The 18,339-nt window shown below is 52.1% G+C and overlaps 2 protein-coding genes across 16 annotated transcripts; both read left to right on the forward strand.

The window, feature by feature from the left end:
* Positions 1–11,710, forward strand: ATOSB (atos homolog B). 15 transcript variants are annotated; one of them, XM_045780452.2, is made up of 10 exons: positions 12–80; positions 7,358–7,449; positions 7,532–7,675; positions 7,936–8,905; positions 9,085–9,143; positions 9,334–9,439; positions 9,565–9,723; positions 9,939–10,007; positions 10,092–10,267; positions 10,408–11,710. In XM_045780452.2, the coding sequence occupies exons 4-10, from the start codon at positions 8,012–8,014 to the stop codon at positions 10,559–10,561; spliced, it is 1,617 nt and encodes a 538-aa protein (XP_045636408.1). In that variant the 5' UTR covers positions 12–80; positions 7,358–7,449; positions 7,532–7,675; positions 7,936–8,011; the 3' UTR covers positions 10,562–11,710. The 15 variants fall into 15 exon arrangements, with proteins under 15 accessions (XP_045636412.1, XP_045636413.1, XP_045636408.1 ...); XM_045780446.2 differs by lacking the exon at positions 12–80 and adding exons at positions 4,510–4,736; positions 5,777–5,848 and having other exon boundaries at positions 7,358–7,675; XM_087869576.1 differs by lacking the exons at positions 12–80; positions 7,358–7,449 and adding exons at positions 4,510–4,736; positions 5,777–5,848.
* Positions 11,711–12,623: 913 nt separating this feature from the next.
* On the forward strand, positions 12,624–15,986 carry STOML2 (stomatin like 2). Its single transcript, XM_045780458.2, has 10 exons — positions 12,624–12,782; positions 13,023–13,160; positions 13,628–13,727; positions 13,866–13,924; positions 14,016–14,117; positions 14,273–14,407; positions 14,561–14,705; positions 14,825–14,904; positions 15,166–15,294; positions 15,706–15,986. The coding sequence occupies exons 1-10, from the start codon at positions 12,738–12,740 to the stop codon at positions 15,841–15,843; spliced, it is 1,071 nt and encodes a 356-aa protein (XP_045636414.1). The 5' UTR covers positions 12,624–12,737; the 3' UTR covers positions 15,844–15,986.
* The last annotated feature ends 2,353 nt before the right edge of the window (positions 15,987–18,339 follow it).

Raw genomic sequence — 18,339 nt, forward strand, 5'->3', positions numbered from 1 at the left:
CCGAGGCTGCTGCTAGGGCCTTTCTGTAACTGCCCCAACCCACTACCTCCTCAGGTGCAACGGGACTCACGGAACTACAGGTGTGGGGTGGGGTGCGCGTGAAAGAAGGGACTAGGATGGGGGTGCGCTTGGGCAAACATGAGGAGGTGGGGGGCACGTTAGAGTAGGAGAGAATCTGAGGACTGCTGTGGGGGGGAGGAAGACAGAGTTGGGGGAGGACTTGGGGGCTCAACGTGTGGGTAAGCAGGTGCATTCTCCAGGGGCCCTTGTGGGGGAGAGACGGGAGTGCTTTGCGCAGGCTAGAGGTACCGTGTGAGGGGGCTAGGTCTCTGTCTGATGTGGAGGGTTGGAGGCTGGCTATACTTGAGGGGGAGGGGATCTGAAGTTGCTTTGGGGGAAGCAGGTGCTGTATGATGGAGAAGAGCTGGTGGTCCAGAGTGTGGGAGAGATGGAGGGACAGAGGGACTGTGTACAGAAAGAAGGGATGGGGTTGTGGGCACTGTGTGAGGGGAAAGGGTTGTAGGCCCCAACTGAGGGGGGAAGAACCCCTAGTCCTTTGAGAAAGACTTGGGGCTTTATAGAAACTCAGAAAGAGGCTTGTGTACTGTGTTCTAGGAATGGCATGATGGAATTGGTGGGTTAAAGAAGCCAGTCCGTAGTGCTCCTGGCTCCTTGGCTCCTAATAACACCTTCAGGTCTGACCACTCTTAGGGAAGATCAGGCCCCACGTGCTACTAGGTCTTCTGTGGCTGTCTCCTTAGTCTGGCTTTGGATCTGTCTGGCTGAGACTGGAGTTTCTTACCCCAGCTGGTGTTCCTGTTAACCCCCATTCTAGTTCCTGTTCCTCCCAGAAGCTTGCCTTGGTCCCTGTCTTCCCCCTCCCCCACTTTGCCCTGCCCTATGCTCTGGGTGTGCTCATTTCCCACTTCCTTCCTCGCCCTGGGGCCTGGCCTGGGACTTGCCGGTTTAGGAGCTGTACCCTGCCCGGAACTTTGTGCTCAATGGCCACAGACCCTAGTTACCAACAGCAAGGCCCAGACCTCACCCTACTCCTACCAAGATCTCTCCCAACAGCCCCCACAAGTGACTGGTAGTTTTTTTACCACTTGCCACAGACTTATTTTTCCCACCCTTTTCCTTCTCCCCAGTGGGGAACCCTAGGATCCTAAAAAATGGGCTTCTGTAGGAAGGGTGAAAATTACTGAGTCTTTGATGTATATTTTGAGAGATAGGCTACTATGGCAGGCTGAACTCCAGAAAGGGTATGATCCAGCCTCAGCTGGAAGAGGAAGAGAGAATGGCTCCCACACTCCTGGCTTGGAAGCGGATGGTCAGAAAGGGACTAGGGCCTAGTCCTCCAAGGAGCTCCTCAAGTTCCCTGAGGGGCCTTGATATAGTACCAAAGTCCTATTTGCCCCTGGGCTAGCTGGGAGAGGGTGAAAAAAGGCCTGCCTTCCACACAGGGGCTGGATGAGTGTGACAGTGTTACTGAAAGGGGCCCCTAGCCAACCTCCTTCTAGCTGTGACTGGCTGGGGAGGGAGGGGGTGCTGAGACTAGACAAAGCCGTGGGGTAGGGTGGGGTAAGGGAGGGCAGGCTGAAGGCTTTTGAGGAGGAGCTGATTGCTATGGCAACACAGCTTCCCAGACTGTCTCTCAGAGAGGCAGGCCTAGGGCAAACACTCCAGCTTCCTCAGGACTGAGGCATTTGTGTGAGTGGGTGGGGCGTGAAGAGAAAGGGCATCAGTTTGCTGTGCTGAGGCTGGAGTATATAGCCTCTCTGCTTCACTATATGGAGGAGGGCGTTCAGACATTTGGGACCATTCTCTGAAAATGGATTTGCGTGAACAATAGCTATTAGAATCATAGCAATATAAGGCCAGAGTTGCAGAGGCCCTCAGTGGCCGACATCTATACAAACCCCTCACCTTAAAGAGTTGAAACTTTACAGCCAGAGACTGTGACTTTCTCTAGGTCTCATAGTGAAAGAGCAGGAATTAGGACCCAGGTCTTCTGATTGCTGTTCACTCAGTCCAGGGCTCATCATTTCTTTCAGCCAATGTTTATTGAGTGCTTATTATGTGCCAGGCACTGATATTGATTCTGGGAATACTAGCGTGAACAAAGCAACATTGCTGCTCTCACAGAGCTTCCATTCTAACACGGGGAGAAAGAAATTGTGTGTGTGTGTGTGTGTGGCAGAGGAGGCCAGGTGGTGATAACTGCTGTAAAAAAAAAAAAAAAAAAAAAAAAAAAAGGAGGGTAAGAGTTTGGGGCAGCTAGGTAAGGCATCTTGATTGCACCATGCTGCTTTCCTAGGGCACCTGGAGGCCTAGAACATCTTTGATCCTTCCCACTGAACTATTGCCCCCCTGACCTTTGCAAGTAACTAAGGCCTGGGCCTATGTTAGTGGCAGTAAAACAGAACTTACTGCTTGTTCTGTGGCATCACCAAGGGACTGTTAATTTCCTATAGTGTTCTGTGTCTATTTGTCTTCCTAGTAAACTTTTACTAAGGCAAGTAGGTTCTTAATTTGGTACTCTGCCATTTTGTTCAGGATTTTGAAAATTGCCTGAGTCCTGTTCCTTGCCATTAGGGAACCAATGAACAAGTCAGTCCATGGCAACTGGATTTTTTTTCAGGGTTTTTCTCCTGGTCTGAGGTGAGGAGAAGGGAGCTTAGGGGAAAGGTTACTTACTTTTTCTTTCTAAGTCTAGGGCACAAGGAGGAAGTAGGGGGAGGGGAGCCTTTTTTTACTGTCTACTGACAACCTCAGGGCCTTTGGGGCCTGCAGCACAGGCAAGGTAGAAACAAGGACCTTGGGCCTTCTGTGGGCTCTGAACTATGGAAGAATGGACTCCCCCTCTTCTGGAGGCACAGCCAGTTCTCCAGTTAGTTCGAGTCTTCCCTCTTTGTTTTTTGTTGTTGTTGATTTAAGATTTTATTTTTAAGTAATCCCTACACCCAGCGTGGGGTTTGAACTCACAACCCCAAGATCAAGAGTCCCATGTTCTGCTGACTGATCCAGGCTAGTGTCCTGAGTCTTTCCTCTTTTGACTCTGGTATTTGCTTGCTTCTCTGGAAGACTGACGGAAAAAGCTTCCTAAGTTTGGAAACTGACTTGTCAACAAGTGCAGAGGGAAAGGTAGTCAGGGCTACGTATTTTCTTAGCTTGCCCCTAAAGCAGCCCCTCTAAAAAGTATCTTTTAATGCCCCATCCTTGCAGAGGTTTCCATCCTGGTCATTTAAAGAATAGGAGGACAGGAATTAAGAATGCTGATTCTGCTGCCACTTAATTTGGCACATTCTGGCCTGAGCCTGGAGCCCAGTGACTCAGGGGGAGGGTGGAGAGTTTCGAGGGAGCTGTGAGTCATGGGAGTGAGCTTCATCGCAAGAGTTGGGCACATCTCCCCCACTAAAGGCAGAAGCCTTCCTATCCCACTTCCTCTGGGTGCTCTGTCTCCTATGAAGAGAGAGTACCGGTAGAAGGGATGAAACAGCCTGATCTCAGAATGGTAGTTAGTTCAGAGAAACCAAAAGGGGTGTGTAGGTCCCTGAATTAAAATATATCCCTATCTCGGGGCGCCTGGGTGGCGCAGTCGTTAAAGCGTCTGCCTTCGGCTCAGGGCGTGATCCCGGCGTTCCGGGATCGAGTCCCACATCGGGCTCCTCTGCTAGGAGCCTGCTTCTTCCTCTCCCACTCCCCCTGCTGTGTTCCCTCTCTCGCTGGCTGTCTGTCACATAAATAAATAAAATCTTTAAAAAAAAATATATATATATATATATATATCCCTATCTCAGGAGTCCTTGGGGGCCCTCTAATGAAAGCAAAAGAGCGTCAATGTAGAGTAAGGAAAGAAAGAATACCATTTCTCGATGGAAGGAGATAAGGTCCCACTACTGGACTATTTCATCTGCTCTGACATGAAGGAAGCTTTCTAGATTTCAACAGTCCTCTGGTCTCTGAAGCTCTGGTTTGCAAGGAAGGGAGAGATGAATGGGAGTGGGGATATTTGGGGTTTGGTGTGGGAAGAGCAGGCTGACTTTGGAGATTGTCGAACCGTGTCTATGAAAGCCCTAGGGCGTCCTATTAAACACCGTCGGAAGAGGAAGGGCGGAGGTGAGAAGTAGGAGGCCTAAGCCTTTGAAAGGGTTAAATGGCAGGGCAGGGAGCTCCTTTGGATTCCGGCAGCTGAAGGGTTAAGGGATGGGCGGGGTGGTCCCGGGTAGGCCTGCCCCCTTTTGGACCAATGGGCGTGCGTCTCTTGGAGGGGGCGTGCCTCACTCTTGAGGTCGTGGAGAGGCTGGACTCCTCTGGGCCAATCAGCATGATAGCTGCCCATGGAGGGCGTGGTCTTAGGGGGCGTGGCGGCCGCGTTCGCAGCGGCGGGGGTGTTGGGGCATTGGGCGGGGCGGGCGGCCCCATCAGCTGGTAGGAAATGGCCTGTGAGTCAGAGGGGCAGCGGAGTCGGCAGCGCGGAGCCGGGGCGGCCAAGGGGAGGGACAGTCGCGGGGAGGGGTGCGGCAGCGGTTGGGGGGCTGCGGGCTCCAGAGCCCGCTAGTGTTGCACGAAGCTGAACAGAGAACAGCCTAGCAAAGCAGGGCTCTGCCTGAGCCACCCTTTGTCTGGGTTGGGGGCCCGTGGCGGGGAGGACCCGGGATTCGAGGGGAGGGACCGGGACGGGACGGAAGGGCCCGGAGCAGCGGCCGCCGCGGCGGAGCCAATTTAAGAGCGGGGTGAGTGTGTGCTAGGGGGAAAGAGCAAATCTCCGAAGCTCCAGTAGGGAATGGGGCCTGTCCCAGGCTCTGGGGAGGAAAGGGGTGAGAATGGACCTGGGAGACTAAGCAGGGGGTGGGGGAATCGTCCAGAACAGAGTCCAGGAGAAGGGGTGAGTCTGCCGGGCTCAGTTTGGAGGAGGTGCTGACATCTGCTCCTTCTCCACTGAGGGTAGAGGTTTTAGGCCAGTGGTCAAGGGGTTGGTGAGAGACCAGAGGTTGACCTTCGTACTCACAGTGGTGGTCCATGGGAGTAGCTGCCCTAGCTTGTGTGGACATGTATAGGGACAAAATGCAGAGCAGCTGGCAGTTCTCTCTGAACAGGATGAGGGTAGAAAGCACATGGAGAGGAATTCTCCTTCCTGTCACCCTCCTTGATCAGTGTAGAAATGGATATCTTTAATACTGAAGGGAAGGGGAGAGTGAGCCTGGTAGCTTGTACCTATACCAACACCCACCTACCCCACCTCCCAGGCCTAGCAGGTGTCTGAGGTACAGAACCATGGTATTCTGGGACTTGTTGTTTTTGCTGGCCTTGCTCGCTGGGCATGTTGGGAACTGTAGTCCTTGCCAGCCAGAGCCTGGCACAGCTGTTTGATGCCAGCTGCTGCCCACCCCCTGCACAGAGTGAGGTTTGCCCTACCCTGCCCCCCTCCTCCACAGTCCTGCCCCATGAGTCAGCTTGAAGCCATGGTCTAGAGCCAGACAGGCTGGGTAGCAGGGAAGTGAGTCTTAGAGCTTCTCATTGAGAAAGCAGGAACTGAGAGGGCTTTGGGAGAATGAGCAGATGCCAGGCATGCTGGGGTCAAGTAGGGAATCATGTCATCATCTGGCTTCCCCAAGGCAAGGACTGAAGAGGCCAACTTGGATGACCAGGGGGTGAAGTGCTAAGGGAAAGGCCCTTTCTGAATCTGTATGGCTTGGGTAGAGGAAAGGAGGGGTAGAGATGAATACAGGTTGTACCTCTTACAGTGCTGTCATTGGAGTTCTGCCCTTTCCAGGTACCCGAGCCACCACAGGGAACCAGAATTTTCTTAGTGGTCTCACTTCTACTGAGAACGTGGTGAAATATGGTAGGGTTGGGTGCAATGATGGGAACTTGGTGTAGGAAAGCTTTTCAGTCTCTGGGGTGCAACTCTCTCCCTTTCTCCCTGCCCCCCACTTCCACCTCTTTTGTTGCTGACCCTGTCTATACAAGTAATCTCTCTGCTTCTCTCATTCTGGGAGTTTTTCTCTGCATTGCCAGGAACAATGCTGAGATCTCTGGGGCTTCCGTTCTGCTTTTTAAAGTATGCTGCTATGTGCTTAATCCCTATACTTGGAGTTTGGTGGAGGGACAGAGCACAGACCTATTCTCAAGAACCCCGTGGTCTGTCTAGGAGATTTCTTTTATTTTTTATTTTTAAGATTTATTTATTTATTTTAGAGATCGAGAGAGCACAGGTGGGAGGGGCAGAGGGAGAGGGAGAGAGAATCTCGAGCGGACTACACATTGAGTGTGGAGCCCACAGACGGGCTCCATCTCATGACACTGAGATCACGACCTGAGCGGAAACCAAGTCAGCCGCTTAACTGACTGGGCCACCCAGGCACTCCTGTCTAGGAGATGTCTTACCTACAAGAGCAAGCAAAACTGTCACTGGGGTACAGTAGATAGTGAGACTGCCTTAGGTGGAGTCTCAGAGGAGAGAGGGAGAGATTTATGGTTTAGGGTGGCCAGAATAGGCTTTCTGGAGGGAATGGCATTTGGGCTAGCCAAGGAGGAAGGACAGGGCTTAGGTAGACCTACAGGGGACATTCCTTGAAGGGGAAAAGACATTGTGGATGGCAGGCAGCACAGGCTACTGCTCAAAAGAGAAGCTTGATTCTGGAGGCAGTATTTCCTTCCACAAAAAGGAAGATGGCCTTTAATTTGACATTGCCCTCACCCAGTGTGGGTTCCTGGGGGTGAACTAGTCAGTAAAGACCATCTTGTGCCCTGGCAGAAAAACAGTGGTTTGGGTTTTTGTTTGTGGAACATGTTGTGGCGAAGTGGAGAGGTAGTCCTAGTTGCTTCCAGCTGTCTGACTGCCCCTGCCTTATCTCTAGTGTGCAGGGCCTAGGGGGAGGGTAGGTCCTGGAAAGTGCCTTCTGGCAGTGCCTCTTCCATCCCCCCCACTTGTTTTTGATTAGATTTGTTGCGGCCTGTTAAAGGGATAGACTGCTGGGGGCAATTGGGAGTTTAAGTCCAAAGGGCTACCTTTGAGCTGACCTGAGGTTTGTATACTCTGAGGAATGCTAGTGGGGTGTGAGTTTCTGCAAGACCTCTGCCCTTAGGGATTTGGGGTAGCACTATCCCTTTGGAGATAGACTTATGGGAAGGAGTTATACAGCTCGGTGGCCCTGACTAGGAGGGCTGAATTCTTATCCTGACCAACTCTCGGGAGGCATGATCGCTTGGATCCTGGGGTGTTGCATCCCCCCTCACATTCAGGGCAAAAAGCCCCTTTGCTCATGGCCCTGATAACTGGTCATCCTGCCACAACTTACTTCTCACATCATTATTACATTGAACGGAGACCTGCCTCTCTCTGACTCCTTAGGTAGCCCAGCTCTGCCCTCTGGGCGCTGGATCCCAAGACCGTGCCATCCGTTTCTGAAGAGCTTTTCATATGGAAGAAGGATATCCTGGAGGGTACTCTGGTAACCCACATTTGGAGAGGAGCCTTACCACCGGCTCCAGGGATCCTGGCTTATGTCTGTTCTTCTTTCCTCAGGGTCCGGCTGAGCCCAGGAGCTGCACGGAATGGTGGCAGTCACCTTGCCAGTGCAGCGGGAATGGACCAGACTGCAAGCTAGGAGAGCAAGGCATCAGTCAGGAAGAGGGAACACACAGCTAGGCTTAAGGCCTCTTCATCGGGGTGAGTGCTAGGGAAAGGGAGGGGAAGCAGGTCCAGTAAGAAACCCGAAGTAATCATGGTACCCTCTTAGAAGTTCTTGGACTGGTCTCTGTTATTAATGGGATTAATATTCCATTAATCTTTCTGGGGATTTGGACACCTTCACCCCCAGGAGCTCCATAAGGCTACCTCTTCAGGCTGGGGGAGGATCTGAAACTCAGGTGGAAGGGAGAAGACTCATTGATTCCTCTGACCACCTTTTCTTCTCTTCTCTTGCACAGATGTCCCCAGGCCCCCCAGCCCAGGCCCAGCATAAAGGCTGTGTGGGGGGGCCCCCCTGACCCAAGGGGGGGCTTCATGCGCCACGTGCAGGCGGAGCCGTCTCCATCCTCAGAACCAGAGGCTGGCCCTTCGCAGCCTGCAGTCAGGCAGGGGGCCCTCCAGGGTGGCCTGCTCATGGGCTACAGCCCAGCAGGGGGGGCGACATCCCCTGGGGTTTACCAGGTATCCATCTTTTCCCCTCCAGCTGGTGCCTCCGAGCCTCATAGGGCCCTGAAACGGCCGGCCCCGCCCACTGAGGTTCCCAGGGAGCTGAAGAGAGGCCCTGGGCTGGGGTCCAGAGAGGGACTACCCCCTGAAGAACCATCTACTGTGAGGCTATTAGGCCCAGAGGGACTGGGGCTGGGACTGGGTGTGACCAGCCAGCATTTCTGCCATCATGGCCTCTGCGTTGTGGAACAGGGAGGTAGCTCCACCTCGCCTTGGACTTCAGGGGCCCAGAGTCCCCCCTGTCCCCCATCAAATGCTTCCTGCAATAGTTTGCACACCAGAGACTGGGCTTCCCCAGATCCAGGGGGACAGGGGTCCCTGGGGGATTCCCCAGGGCCAGCCCCTCTGGGTCAGCTGCACACATTTGACACTGATTTGCACAGTCTTGCACAAATAGGGGGTAAGAGCCCAGTGGCTGGGGTGGGCAACGGGGGCAGCCCTTGGCCTAGGGAGTCCCCTGGCACTGCCAATGGGCATAGTCCCGAGCACACACCCCCTGGCCCTGGACCTCCAGGCCCCTGCCCCACCAAGCGAAGGCTGCTTCCTGCTGGAGAAGCCCTGGATGTCAGCTCTGAGGATGAGGGGCCAGCCCCTCGGAGGCGCCGGGGAACCGTGGGCCACCCTCCTGCTGCCAACAGTTCTGATGCCAAAGCCACACCCTTCTGGAGCCATCTGCTGCCTGGGCCCAAGGAGCCTGTGCTGGTAAGCCAGGAGAGGAGATGGTCTATTCTTAAGTAGATATGTGTGTGGGAAAAGGTGAAGGCCTGGGCTGGGGGGCGGGGGTGTGTGTGGATATTCCTATGTGAGCTTGTAATGAGCTCCTGCTCACAAACATACTTGACCTTCACCCAATCTCTTTTTGTAATCTTTCCTCTCCATAGGACCCAACAGACTGCAGTCCCATGGGGCGGAGGCTGAAAGGTGCCCGTCGCCTGAAGCTGTGAGTGATCAGCTTCTCCCATTGCTCTGTCCCTTCAGATGGGGCAAAAGTCTGTAATTCTTTTTCCAACATCAGGATAGGGGACCCCAGGGCAGGAGCCCTAGATAGTGGCAAAGGGTGAGCCCAAGGACATGAGTAAGCATACCAGAATGCTTTAAGCCAACACACTGTGTGTCCCCTCCCCTACCAGGAGCTCCCTTCGAAGCCTCCGGAAGGGGCCAGGCCTGCTGAGCCCCCCCAGTGCCTCCCCTGTTCCTACCCCTGCCGTCAGCCGTACCCTGTTGGGCAACTTTGAGGTAGTTCCCCTTGGATTCTGTGATTGGGGGCCTTGGGGGAAGTGAGATGGTGGAATGTGGCTTGGATGGGTAAAGAAAGCAGCCGGCGTCTGTCTCATAATATGCTTTCCCCATCTCCACCCCAGGAATCATTGCTGCGAGGACGCTTTGCACCATCTGGCCACATTGAGGGCTTCACGGCAGAGATTGGAGCTAGTGGATCCTACTGCCCCCAGCATGTCACGCTGCCTGTCACTGTCACCTTCTTTGATGTTTCTGAGCAAAATGCCCCGGCCCCCTTCCTGGTATGACCTGACCTCAGCTCTAAGTTAGCTTGTGAGGAGGATGAGGGGTTGGTGGCAGGAGGGATTCTTTAGGTATTCTCCCCTAAGGAGAGGGTTCAGGGCCAGGTGGGGAGAACTCTTGTGTGGGGCATGGGCCAGGCCCAGAGTGAAAGATTAAGGAGATGGAAGAGTATTCAAAGACCCCACCTTAGCTGATGGCTCTATGGTCTTCCTAGGGTGTCGTGGACCTGAACCCCCTGGGGAGGAAGGGTTACAGCGTGCCCAAGGTGGGCACCATCCAAGTGGTAAGTTTTCCCTGAGGGGGAGTGGGAGTAGGGAGAGGAAAACAGCCCCTAGACCCTACCAACTTTGTTCTGTCCTACCCCCAGACCTTATTTAACCCCAACCAGACTGTGGTGAAGATGTTCCTCGTGACTTTTGACTTCTCGGACATGCCTGCTGCCCATATGACCTTCCTGCGCCATCGCCTCTTTCTGGTGCCCGTGGGCGAGGAGGGAAATGCTAGCCCCACCTGCCGCCTCCTCTGCTACTTGCTGCACCTCAGGTAAGGACAGGGCCCCAGGGCGGTTAGGAAGGCCCAGGGAAAGGATTTTCCCCACCCCAGGTTGTCTCTTCCCCGAATAAGATCCCTCCTGGCTTCTCTACTGTCTGGATTCTTTCTTTGATCACACTGTCCTCCCCCAGGTTCCGGAGCTCCCGCTCAGGCCGCTTAAGCCTGCATGGAGACATCCGCCTGCTTTTTTCCCGCCGGAGCCTGGAACTGGACACAGGGCTCCCCTACGAACTGCAGGCAGTGACTGAGTCCCCTCACAATCCACGTTATTCACCTTTGCCCTGATTGTCAGTGCCCTGAACCCATGTGGGCCAAGTACCAGCCCATCCTGCTCCATCCTGGACAGAGCAAATACGTGGAAAGGTGGCGAAAGACCCTTCAGGCTTGAATTAAAGCCCTCACCATGCTCATGCCCAAATTGATTATTTGGGTGTTTAAAGCTTCTGATCCTTACCACACTCTGCTCTACTCTGGGTACTCCACGTGCCTCCCTACCCCCTTGGACTTCCCAGGCCAGCTTAGGTAGTGGGAAGACACCGGAGCTACCCTGAGGTTGTCCCAAGTTCCCAGGCAAGTTATGCCAGCGTTGCCTCCCTGTCCTGGGCAGGGGCCACTTATTATTTTATTTATTTTTAATTTATAATTTATTCAAATTGGATTGCCTTGGTAACCTCCCAAACCTGATAATTGGCATTGCCCCTCCTCCATTCCCACTCTCAGATATTGCTCCAAGCTCAGGAGTTGAAGAAGCTGATGTGGGGGTTGGGGAAGAACTGTTTTTCCTCAGCTGAGGGCAGAGAGGTTATCCCAGAAGGACTGAGTCACTAGCCAAAGACTCAGCTTCCCCTGTCCTTCCCTATACCTTTCACTTCCCCTACCCTCTGACCCTTCTCTGAAAGCCAACTTTGTGTGTGTGCGTGTGTGTGTGTGTATGTATGTGCACACGTGTTTGCACATACAAGCTTATATTTGTGTGGTGTGTGTGAGAAAGAGAGATTGCATGCATACACACACACTGGTTAACTCCCCCCCCCACTTCTAAGTCTCCAGATTCCACTTGTCCTTCTCCTCCTTCCTGTGTCTCCTTGCTTTGGGGTCCTGACTGAGGAAGGTGTTCAGGGGGCAGAGTCAGGGCCAAGGACCGAGGTGTCTCCTCTCACCTGGCCAGACTCTGACCCACCTACCTCAGCTGGGGTGAGGGGCACCCCTCACACTCAGTCATGTGATTCCCACCTGTCCCACTCCCCACACCAGACTCTGACCCAGCCTTAGCTCTAACTCCTGGGGCTGGGCTGAGGGGAACAAGCAATTGCTTGAAACTTGAACAAAAAGAAAAAAAAGGAAAAAAAGAAAAAACTGTACCTGGTACTTTTTTCAAGAAAAAAAAAAAAAACAGAAGAAAGAATAAATTCTTGTTTGGAAACTTGAGCTAAACCCTAGTTTTTCTGTTGGGGAGTGTATGGAAATGGGGATGGAGGGCCTAACTGGAGCTCAGACTCTGCCTGTTCTCCCAAAGAGGAGGCCTGAGGCCTAAGGCCATGAAATCTTAGGCAAGGCCCTTAATGATTCTTAGGATCTGGTCTTGCTCTTTCCAGATAAATGGGTTGGGGTGGTGGGGAAGGTTCAGCCACAAAAGCTGAATTCTCTGAATGTAGGCCTGCATTCCTATATTGGTTCTATTGTTAACTGATTTTAGCCCCTCTTGAACTTAAGTGCCCTGAAATGTAAAATGAGAGTGATTATGCAAGTCTCTTAAAAGATGTGCCAGGGATGTGTGCAGAGTGACATGATCCAGAGAAGGCTGAATGTAGGGGCTGTGTGCTGGACTCTGCAATGGGACTAGGCCTTATAGACTTTGACTGGGAAGAGGTCGAAAGAGGTAGAAAAAGCTATGGTGCTTTGGGAAAAGAGGGGAACGGGAAATCTCAGTCCAATCACTAGGCATTGTTAGGCCCAGTCACCATGGCAACGGGAATGGGGTCAGTCCGTAGTGGGAGGGCTGCGTACAACGCAGCAGGACTACCTGACAATGTCACTATGGCAACCGTGGCAAAGAGCTCGAAATCTCCCGGTCGTTACGGTGACAGGGGCGTTTTATATGCTCGGAAGGGTAAACTGAGTCTCGGATGGAGGTAAAGAACTCGGTGGGAGGTGTTTCTGGGCCAGTTGCACGTGGAAAATAGCTTCCTTAGTCACCATGTCCGGGATCTCAGGCTCCATCAACGAGAACCAGAACAAGTTCCAGCCTCGGGCCTTCTCTAGGTCTGCATATCCAAGGAAACCTTTTGATACACACTTCAGCCAAGTAACGCTGATTGGCTGAGGTTGGGGGCGGGGAGCAGGCGGCCGGAAGTACGTCTGGGGGAGTGGAAATACAGGAGGAAAGGCTCTGGTCCGGGTTTCTAGAGCGACCTCTCTGCTCCTCGTCTCGTTGGTTCCGGAGGTCCTTCGGCCGTGGGAAATGCTGGCGCGCGCGGCGCGGGGGACTGGGGCCCTTTTGCTGAGGGTGAGTGCGGGGGAACCTTCTCCAAGGGTCAGGCCAGAGATCACCTGGGTCCTTACCTGGGAAGAAGTGGGATTCTAAGTTTGGTGAGAGAACTGGGGTTAGAGGTCATGGTACCCACGTGAGTTCCTCTCCGAGGACTCTTTAGGGTCGCGGGTTGGGGAGATACCCCCTGGATAGGCGCCGACAGGGGCGGGGTGCGCCGCCGGCTGGTGTCTCAGCTAATCCTTGTCTTCTCTTCAGGGCTCCGTAGAGGCTTCTGGCCGTGCTCCGCGTCGCGCCTCCTCTGGATTGCCCCGAAACACCGTGGTACTGTTTGTGCCGCAGCAGGAGGCCTGGGTGGTGGAGCGAATGGGCCGATTCCATCGGATCCTGGAGCCTGTGAGAACCTCTTCTGCCCACTCAGGGCCAGCCTGATGCCGAATTCCCTCATGACATGGTCGAATGCGGTGGGATCTCCTTCGATCCTGCATCCACCTTTGGCTTCCAACTCCCCCAGCCAGACCTAGCAGGCCCCAGGCTGCTGAACTTTATACTTATACCCCTGTTACCATCTTTTCCTATTCGCTTTAGCATCCCACAGGCCCCGTTCTTGGGTATCTCCCCTGTGCACTCTCTCAGCTTCACCTGTCTTCTACTCTGCTGGTTCCTATTCCCTTCACTCTCCCCTCCATTCAGATGTGCAGCCTTGTATTCCTATCCTCTTGGGCTTTCCTACCATTGACACCCCCAGCTTTCTGCTTTACTTGGAATGTTCCACATGTTGATTCCATACCCACTCCAGGCCTAGCTTGGATCCTAACCTTAAAATCCTCATTCTTCTGAGGACCCATGACTCCTCTTCCCAGGGCTTGAACATCCTCATCCCTGTGTTAGACCGGATCCGATACGTGCAGAGTCTCAAGGAAATTGTCATCAACGTGCCTGAGCAGTCGGCTGTGACTCTCGGTGAGGGGTCTAGGGTGACACGGGTGCTCTGAGGCCATTACGATGTGGTTGCAGGAGATCCAGAGCTCAGAAGAAAGAGTTGATTGGAAATTAGAAGCCTAATTTTCTTCCTTTTCTCTCCCACTGCTGTACTTGTAGACAATGTAACTCTGCAGATCGATGGAGTCCTTTATCTACGAATCATGGACCCTTACAAGGTATCTGCTACTTGATTTATTCAGCTTCTGAGTTGCTTTTCCCACTAAAATTCTGCACTCAAGCTTATTACACTACCCATGCCCTTTTCAGGCAAGCTATGGTGTGGAGGACCCTGAGTATGCTGTCACACAGCTAGCTCAGACAACCATGAGATCAGAGCTTGGCAAACTCTCTCTGGACAAAGTCTTCCGGGTAAGGAGATCTGGGCCAAGGTTAGTTTTGGAAGACACACACCTTGCACTCTCAGTCCTTTCTGGGGGTCAAGACGAATCAATCAGAGGCACTTCTCAGCTTAGACCCTTGATGAATGGGTTGAAGCCATGGAATTTATACCTCTCTTTTTCCAGGAGCGGGAGTCCCTGAATGCTAGCATTGTGGATGCCATCAATCAGGCTGCTGACTGCTGGGGCATTCGCTGCCTCCGTTATGAGATCAAGGATATCCACGTACCACCCCGGGTGAAAGAGTCCATGCAGATGCAGGTGGGGGCCAGGGAGGGATAGGGAAGAGGACTTCAGGATGCTCCAGTCTCATGGGGACCTGGACTCCCTTCCCTATCATGACGGGTACAGTTGCAGGTCTGTGTAAGAGTTTACTCTGGCTTCTTGTTGATGGGGCTTGTTGGGGGCTTCTAGGTGGAGGCAGAGAGGCGGAAACGGGCCACAGTTCTAGAGTCTGAGGGGACCCGAGAGTCAGCCATCAACGTGGCAGAGGGGAAGAAGCAGGCACAGATCCTGGCCTCCGAGGCGGAAAAGGCTGAACAAATCAATCAGGCAGCAGGTCCACAGAGGGTAGAGGCTGAGGGAGGAGCAGGGCATGGATCTTTGAGGGTCGGTGCTGCGACAGGAGCTTTAAGATACCCTGACCTCATGAGTAAAGCTTTGTCTCTTTTCTTCCAGGAGAGGCCAGTGCAGTTCTGGCCAAGGCCAAAGCTAAGGCTGAAGCTATTCGGATCTTGGCTGCAGCTCTGACACAACATGTGAGAGGCCCCTGGGTGGGAGTCAGGGACAGGAGTTGACAGTGGAAGAGGTTTTCTCATCTATTCTTGGGAGAAGTTCCTGCCTTTGTGGGTTCCGTTGAGCCAGATTACATGATCTCTTGTATTGTGATCTGCATTGTGATCTGATCCTTTTTCCAGGAATCTGACTTCTTTTTACTCCCGTCCCCTCTATCTACCCCCTGCCCCCACCCCCTTCTCCAAGTCTGTGATCTGTGATTTTTTTCCCTTCCGTGGCCACAGAATGGAGATGCGGCAGCCTCACTGACGGTGGCTGAGCAGTATGTCAGTGCGTTCTCCAAGCTGGCCAAGGACTCCAACACTATCCTGCTGCCCTCCAACCCCGGTGACGTCACCAGTATGGTGGCTCAGGTTAGAGTGCCCTGAGGACCCAGCACAGAACACCAGTGCCAGAAACTGAGACCCCACCACCACTGTCACAACTTATACACCATAGAGGCCTTCAGAGTGAGACCTAGACCTCCTGTTAGTCTCTGTAGAGAATAAATCTCTAAGAATGAGACACTCCCCCCCCCCCCCGGAGATAGGGGAGTTCTTGAGACGTCTCTTTTTTTGGCAGATATCTGTACTGGTATTCTGAGGGTGACCCTGTTCTAATAGTTTATAAGATTCCTAGAATCAACTCTAAAGTTTGAGTCTTGAGAGAGAGAGAGGAAAAACAACCTTATTGGGCCCAGCCCCACTTTCTTTTTAGTCATTGGTAGGTTGGGCTGTGTCTTCTGCCATGTGTCCTCATGGCTCTTTCTCTGTCCCTCTTCTTAGGCCATGGGTGTGTATGGGGCCCTCACCAAAGCCCCAGTGCCAGGGGCCCAGGACTCCGTCTCCAGTGGGAGCAGCAGAGATGTCCAGGGCTCAGATGCAAGTCTTGATGAGGAATTTGATCGAGTCAAACTGAGTTAATGGAGCTGGGCTTGGCCAGGGAGACTGGGGACAGGGAAACAGCACTCCCAGACTCTGGCTCTAGCTTCCCTGCCAAGATTTTGTTATTATTTTTTTATTTGAACTTTAATCATGTAATAAACTTGCCGGTGGCAAACCAGAAACTGTCCTCTTTGATTGGGGAATGAAGTTGGGAAAGTCACCAGTGTTTTTCTTGGATGTCTACTTCCATCCTCCAGTCCTCTCGGGTCTGGGAAGCTGATTCCTCCAAGAGTAAGAATAAACCTCGTGTAAATAAAATCATCCTTTCTGTCTTCAGGAGAAGCTTTGGGATAGGGTGGAAGGATTAAGCCCCAGGTCTGCTGAACTGCCAGCAGGGGAGTGTAGTTCCCCCTTCTACTAAGTATGGGGACATGAATTTGAGCAGGTATTTGGGGGGATTGGTTTTAAGTAACCTCTATGGCCAATGTGGGACTTGAACTCACAGCCCCAAGATAAAAAGTCACCTGCTCGAGGCACCTGGATGGCTCAGTCTTTCAAGCGTCTGCCTTCAGCTCAGTTCATGATCCCAGGGTCCTGGGATGGAGCTCTGCATTGGGCTCCCTGCTCAGCAGGGTGTCTGCTTCTCCTTCTCCTTCTGTCCCTCCCCCTGCTTGCGTTAGCGCGCCTGTTCTCTCTCTCAAATAAAAGGTTAAAAAAAAAAAAGTCACCTGCTCCACCAACTGAGCCATCTAGCAGGCACCCCTGGGGGGATTTTTTATGGGAAACAGAACTACCCTGGCAGGATAGTACTGTTGAATGCTTAAAACTACCCTGGCAGGATAGTACTCCGTCAAAAATGTCATGATGTCTACCGTGTGCCAAGCTCAGTGCTAGACGTAGGTTACAAAACCAGTTTAGACCCAGTGGTTCTGCTTTCACAGACTCAGGTTGGGCAGGGAAAACAGACAAAGTGGTAAGTGCTATGATGGAAGAAAGTTCTGGTGTGGGCAATAAAGCTGCCAACTCTGCCGTTGAGCTCAGGTTGGAAAAATTAATGCCTTCACCAGGTTAGAAGGTTTGGGACTAGAATATGCAAAGGCCCACTGTTCCAGAGAAGTTGGAACATTCAGAGTTTGCTAAGGCTGAAGGGTGGGATGTTAGAGTGTGTAACTGTATGGCAAGGCCTACAGCACAGGGAGATAGAGTACTGAAGAATTTGGACTTCAGCCTTAGGGTAAGGAGGGATCAATGAAGGGTTTTTTTTTCCCCTTGCCATGAATTCTTAGGAAGATGAAGGTAGTCCTATTAGTATTTTAGATACAGCTGTCCTGGTACGAAGTGGACAGGGTATTTGAAGGAGAGATAGGAGGCTAAAGGACAGTAAAGAAGGCAGCCTCAACTATCCTGGAGCAGGTGATGAGGCCTGAAAGTAAGGAGACATCGGGATGGTGGTGGAGGGATGACATTTTTCAACATATGTCTGAATTAGAACTTACTCATGTATCCATTTGATAACTGTTGAACCCCAAATACATGCCAGGCACTAAAGATATAATAATGAACTAAATTCCCTGCTCTCAATGAGTTTAAGGGTTTTTTTTTTCCTTTAAGATTTTATTTTTATTTTTTTAAGATTCAATTTTTAAGTGATGTCTACACGCAACTTGGGGCTCAAACTTAAAACTGCGAGATCAAGTCACATACTCACCCACTGAGCCAGGTACCCCTCAATGAGTTTTAAGTTCTATTTGGAAGGGACATATAATAAGACGTTTAGTATTTCACATGCTGGTGAGTTGTGCTATAGAAGAAAGGAAGAGAGGTGGGGAATTGGGGAGGAGGCTGTAATCTGTAACATTAAGTCAGCGTTCCAGGAAGCCTCTGGATGTTACATTTGAGCTAGATATGGAGATGAGAGGAAGACCCGTTTGGGTACCTTGGGAGTAAAGCTGACGGGAGATTCTAAATGCTATGGCCTTGAGGCCAGTGTAACTGGAAGAGTGAAGGAACGATGCAATAGCTGGAATAGTTAAGCGAAGAAGTGGCAGCTAGATAAGTCAGAGGCAGAAGCCAGAGCTGGTGTATAGACTTGTAGGGCCCTGTAGGATTACTGCAAGAACTTGGGCTTTACTGTGAAATGTGAACCAGTGGAGAGGCTTTTTTGTTTTTTTGTTTTTTTTTAATAGTAACTTTACTGAGAGGCACCTGGGCGTCTCAGTCAGTCAGATGTTGCCTTTGGCTCAGGTCATGATCCTAGGGTCCTGGGATTGAGGCCTGCATCGAGCCCTACATCAAGCCCTGCATTGAGCCCTGTGGGGAGCCTGCTTCTCCGTCTCCTCCCCGCTCGTGCTCTATCTCTGTCTCTCAAATAAATAAATACAATATTTTAAAAAACATAGTAGCTTTCCTGAGATGTAATTCACATACAATTCACCCATTATAAAGTGTAAATTCAGTAACTTATATTCAGAGTTGTGCAATCATCACAATTTTAGAACATTTTCATCATCTCTCCTCCATCCCTACCCCACCACC

The sequence above is a fragment of the Ursus americanus genome, chromosome 18, assembly GCF_024610735.1.
Source record: "Ursus americanus isolate L20-20 chromosome 18, mUrsAme1.1.p, whole genome shotgun sequence".
NCBI classification, from domain to species: Eukaryota; Metazoa; Chordata; class Mammalia; order Carnivora; family Ursidae; genus Ursus; species Ursus americanus.

Excerpts from the sequence above, each read along its gene's own strand:
- ATOSB (XM_045780456.2), top strand. The coding sequence starts at position 8,012 with ATGCGCCACGTGCAGGCGGAGCCGTCTCCATCCTCAGAACCAGAGGCT. Across the intron at positions 8,906-9,084 it reads GGCCCAAGGAGCCTGTGCTG|GACCCAACAGACTGCAGTCC; the intron begins GTAAGCCAGGAG and ends TCCTCTCCATAG. Across the intron at positions 9,144-9,333 it reads GGTGCCCGTCGCCTGAAGCT|GAGCTCCCTTCGAAGCCTCC; the intron begins GTGAGTGATCAG and ends CTCCCCTACCAG.
- STOML2 (XM_045780458.2), top strand. The coding sequence starts at position 12,738 with ATGCTGGCGCGCGCGGCGCGGGGGACTGGGGCCCTTTTGCTGAGG. Across the intron at positions 12,783-13,022 it reads CTGGGGCCCTTTTGCTGAGG|GGCTCCGTAGAGGCTTCTGG; the intron begins GTGAGTGCGGGG and ends TCTTCTCTTCAG. Across the intron at positions 15,295-15,705 it reads TCACCAGTATGGTGGCTCAG|GCCATGGGTGTGTATGGGGC; the intron begins GTTAGAGTGCCC and ends CCCTCTTCTTAG.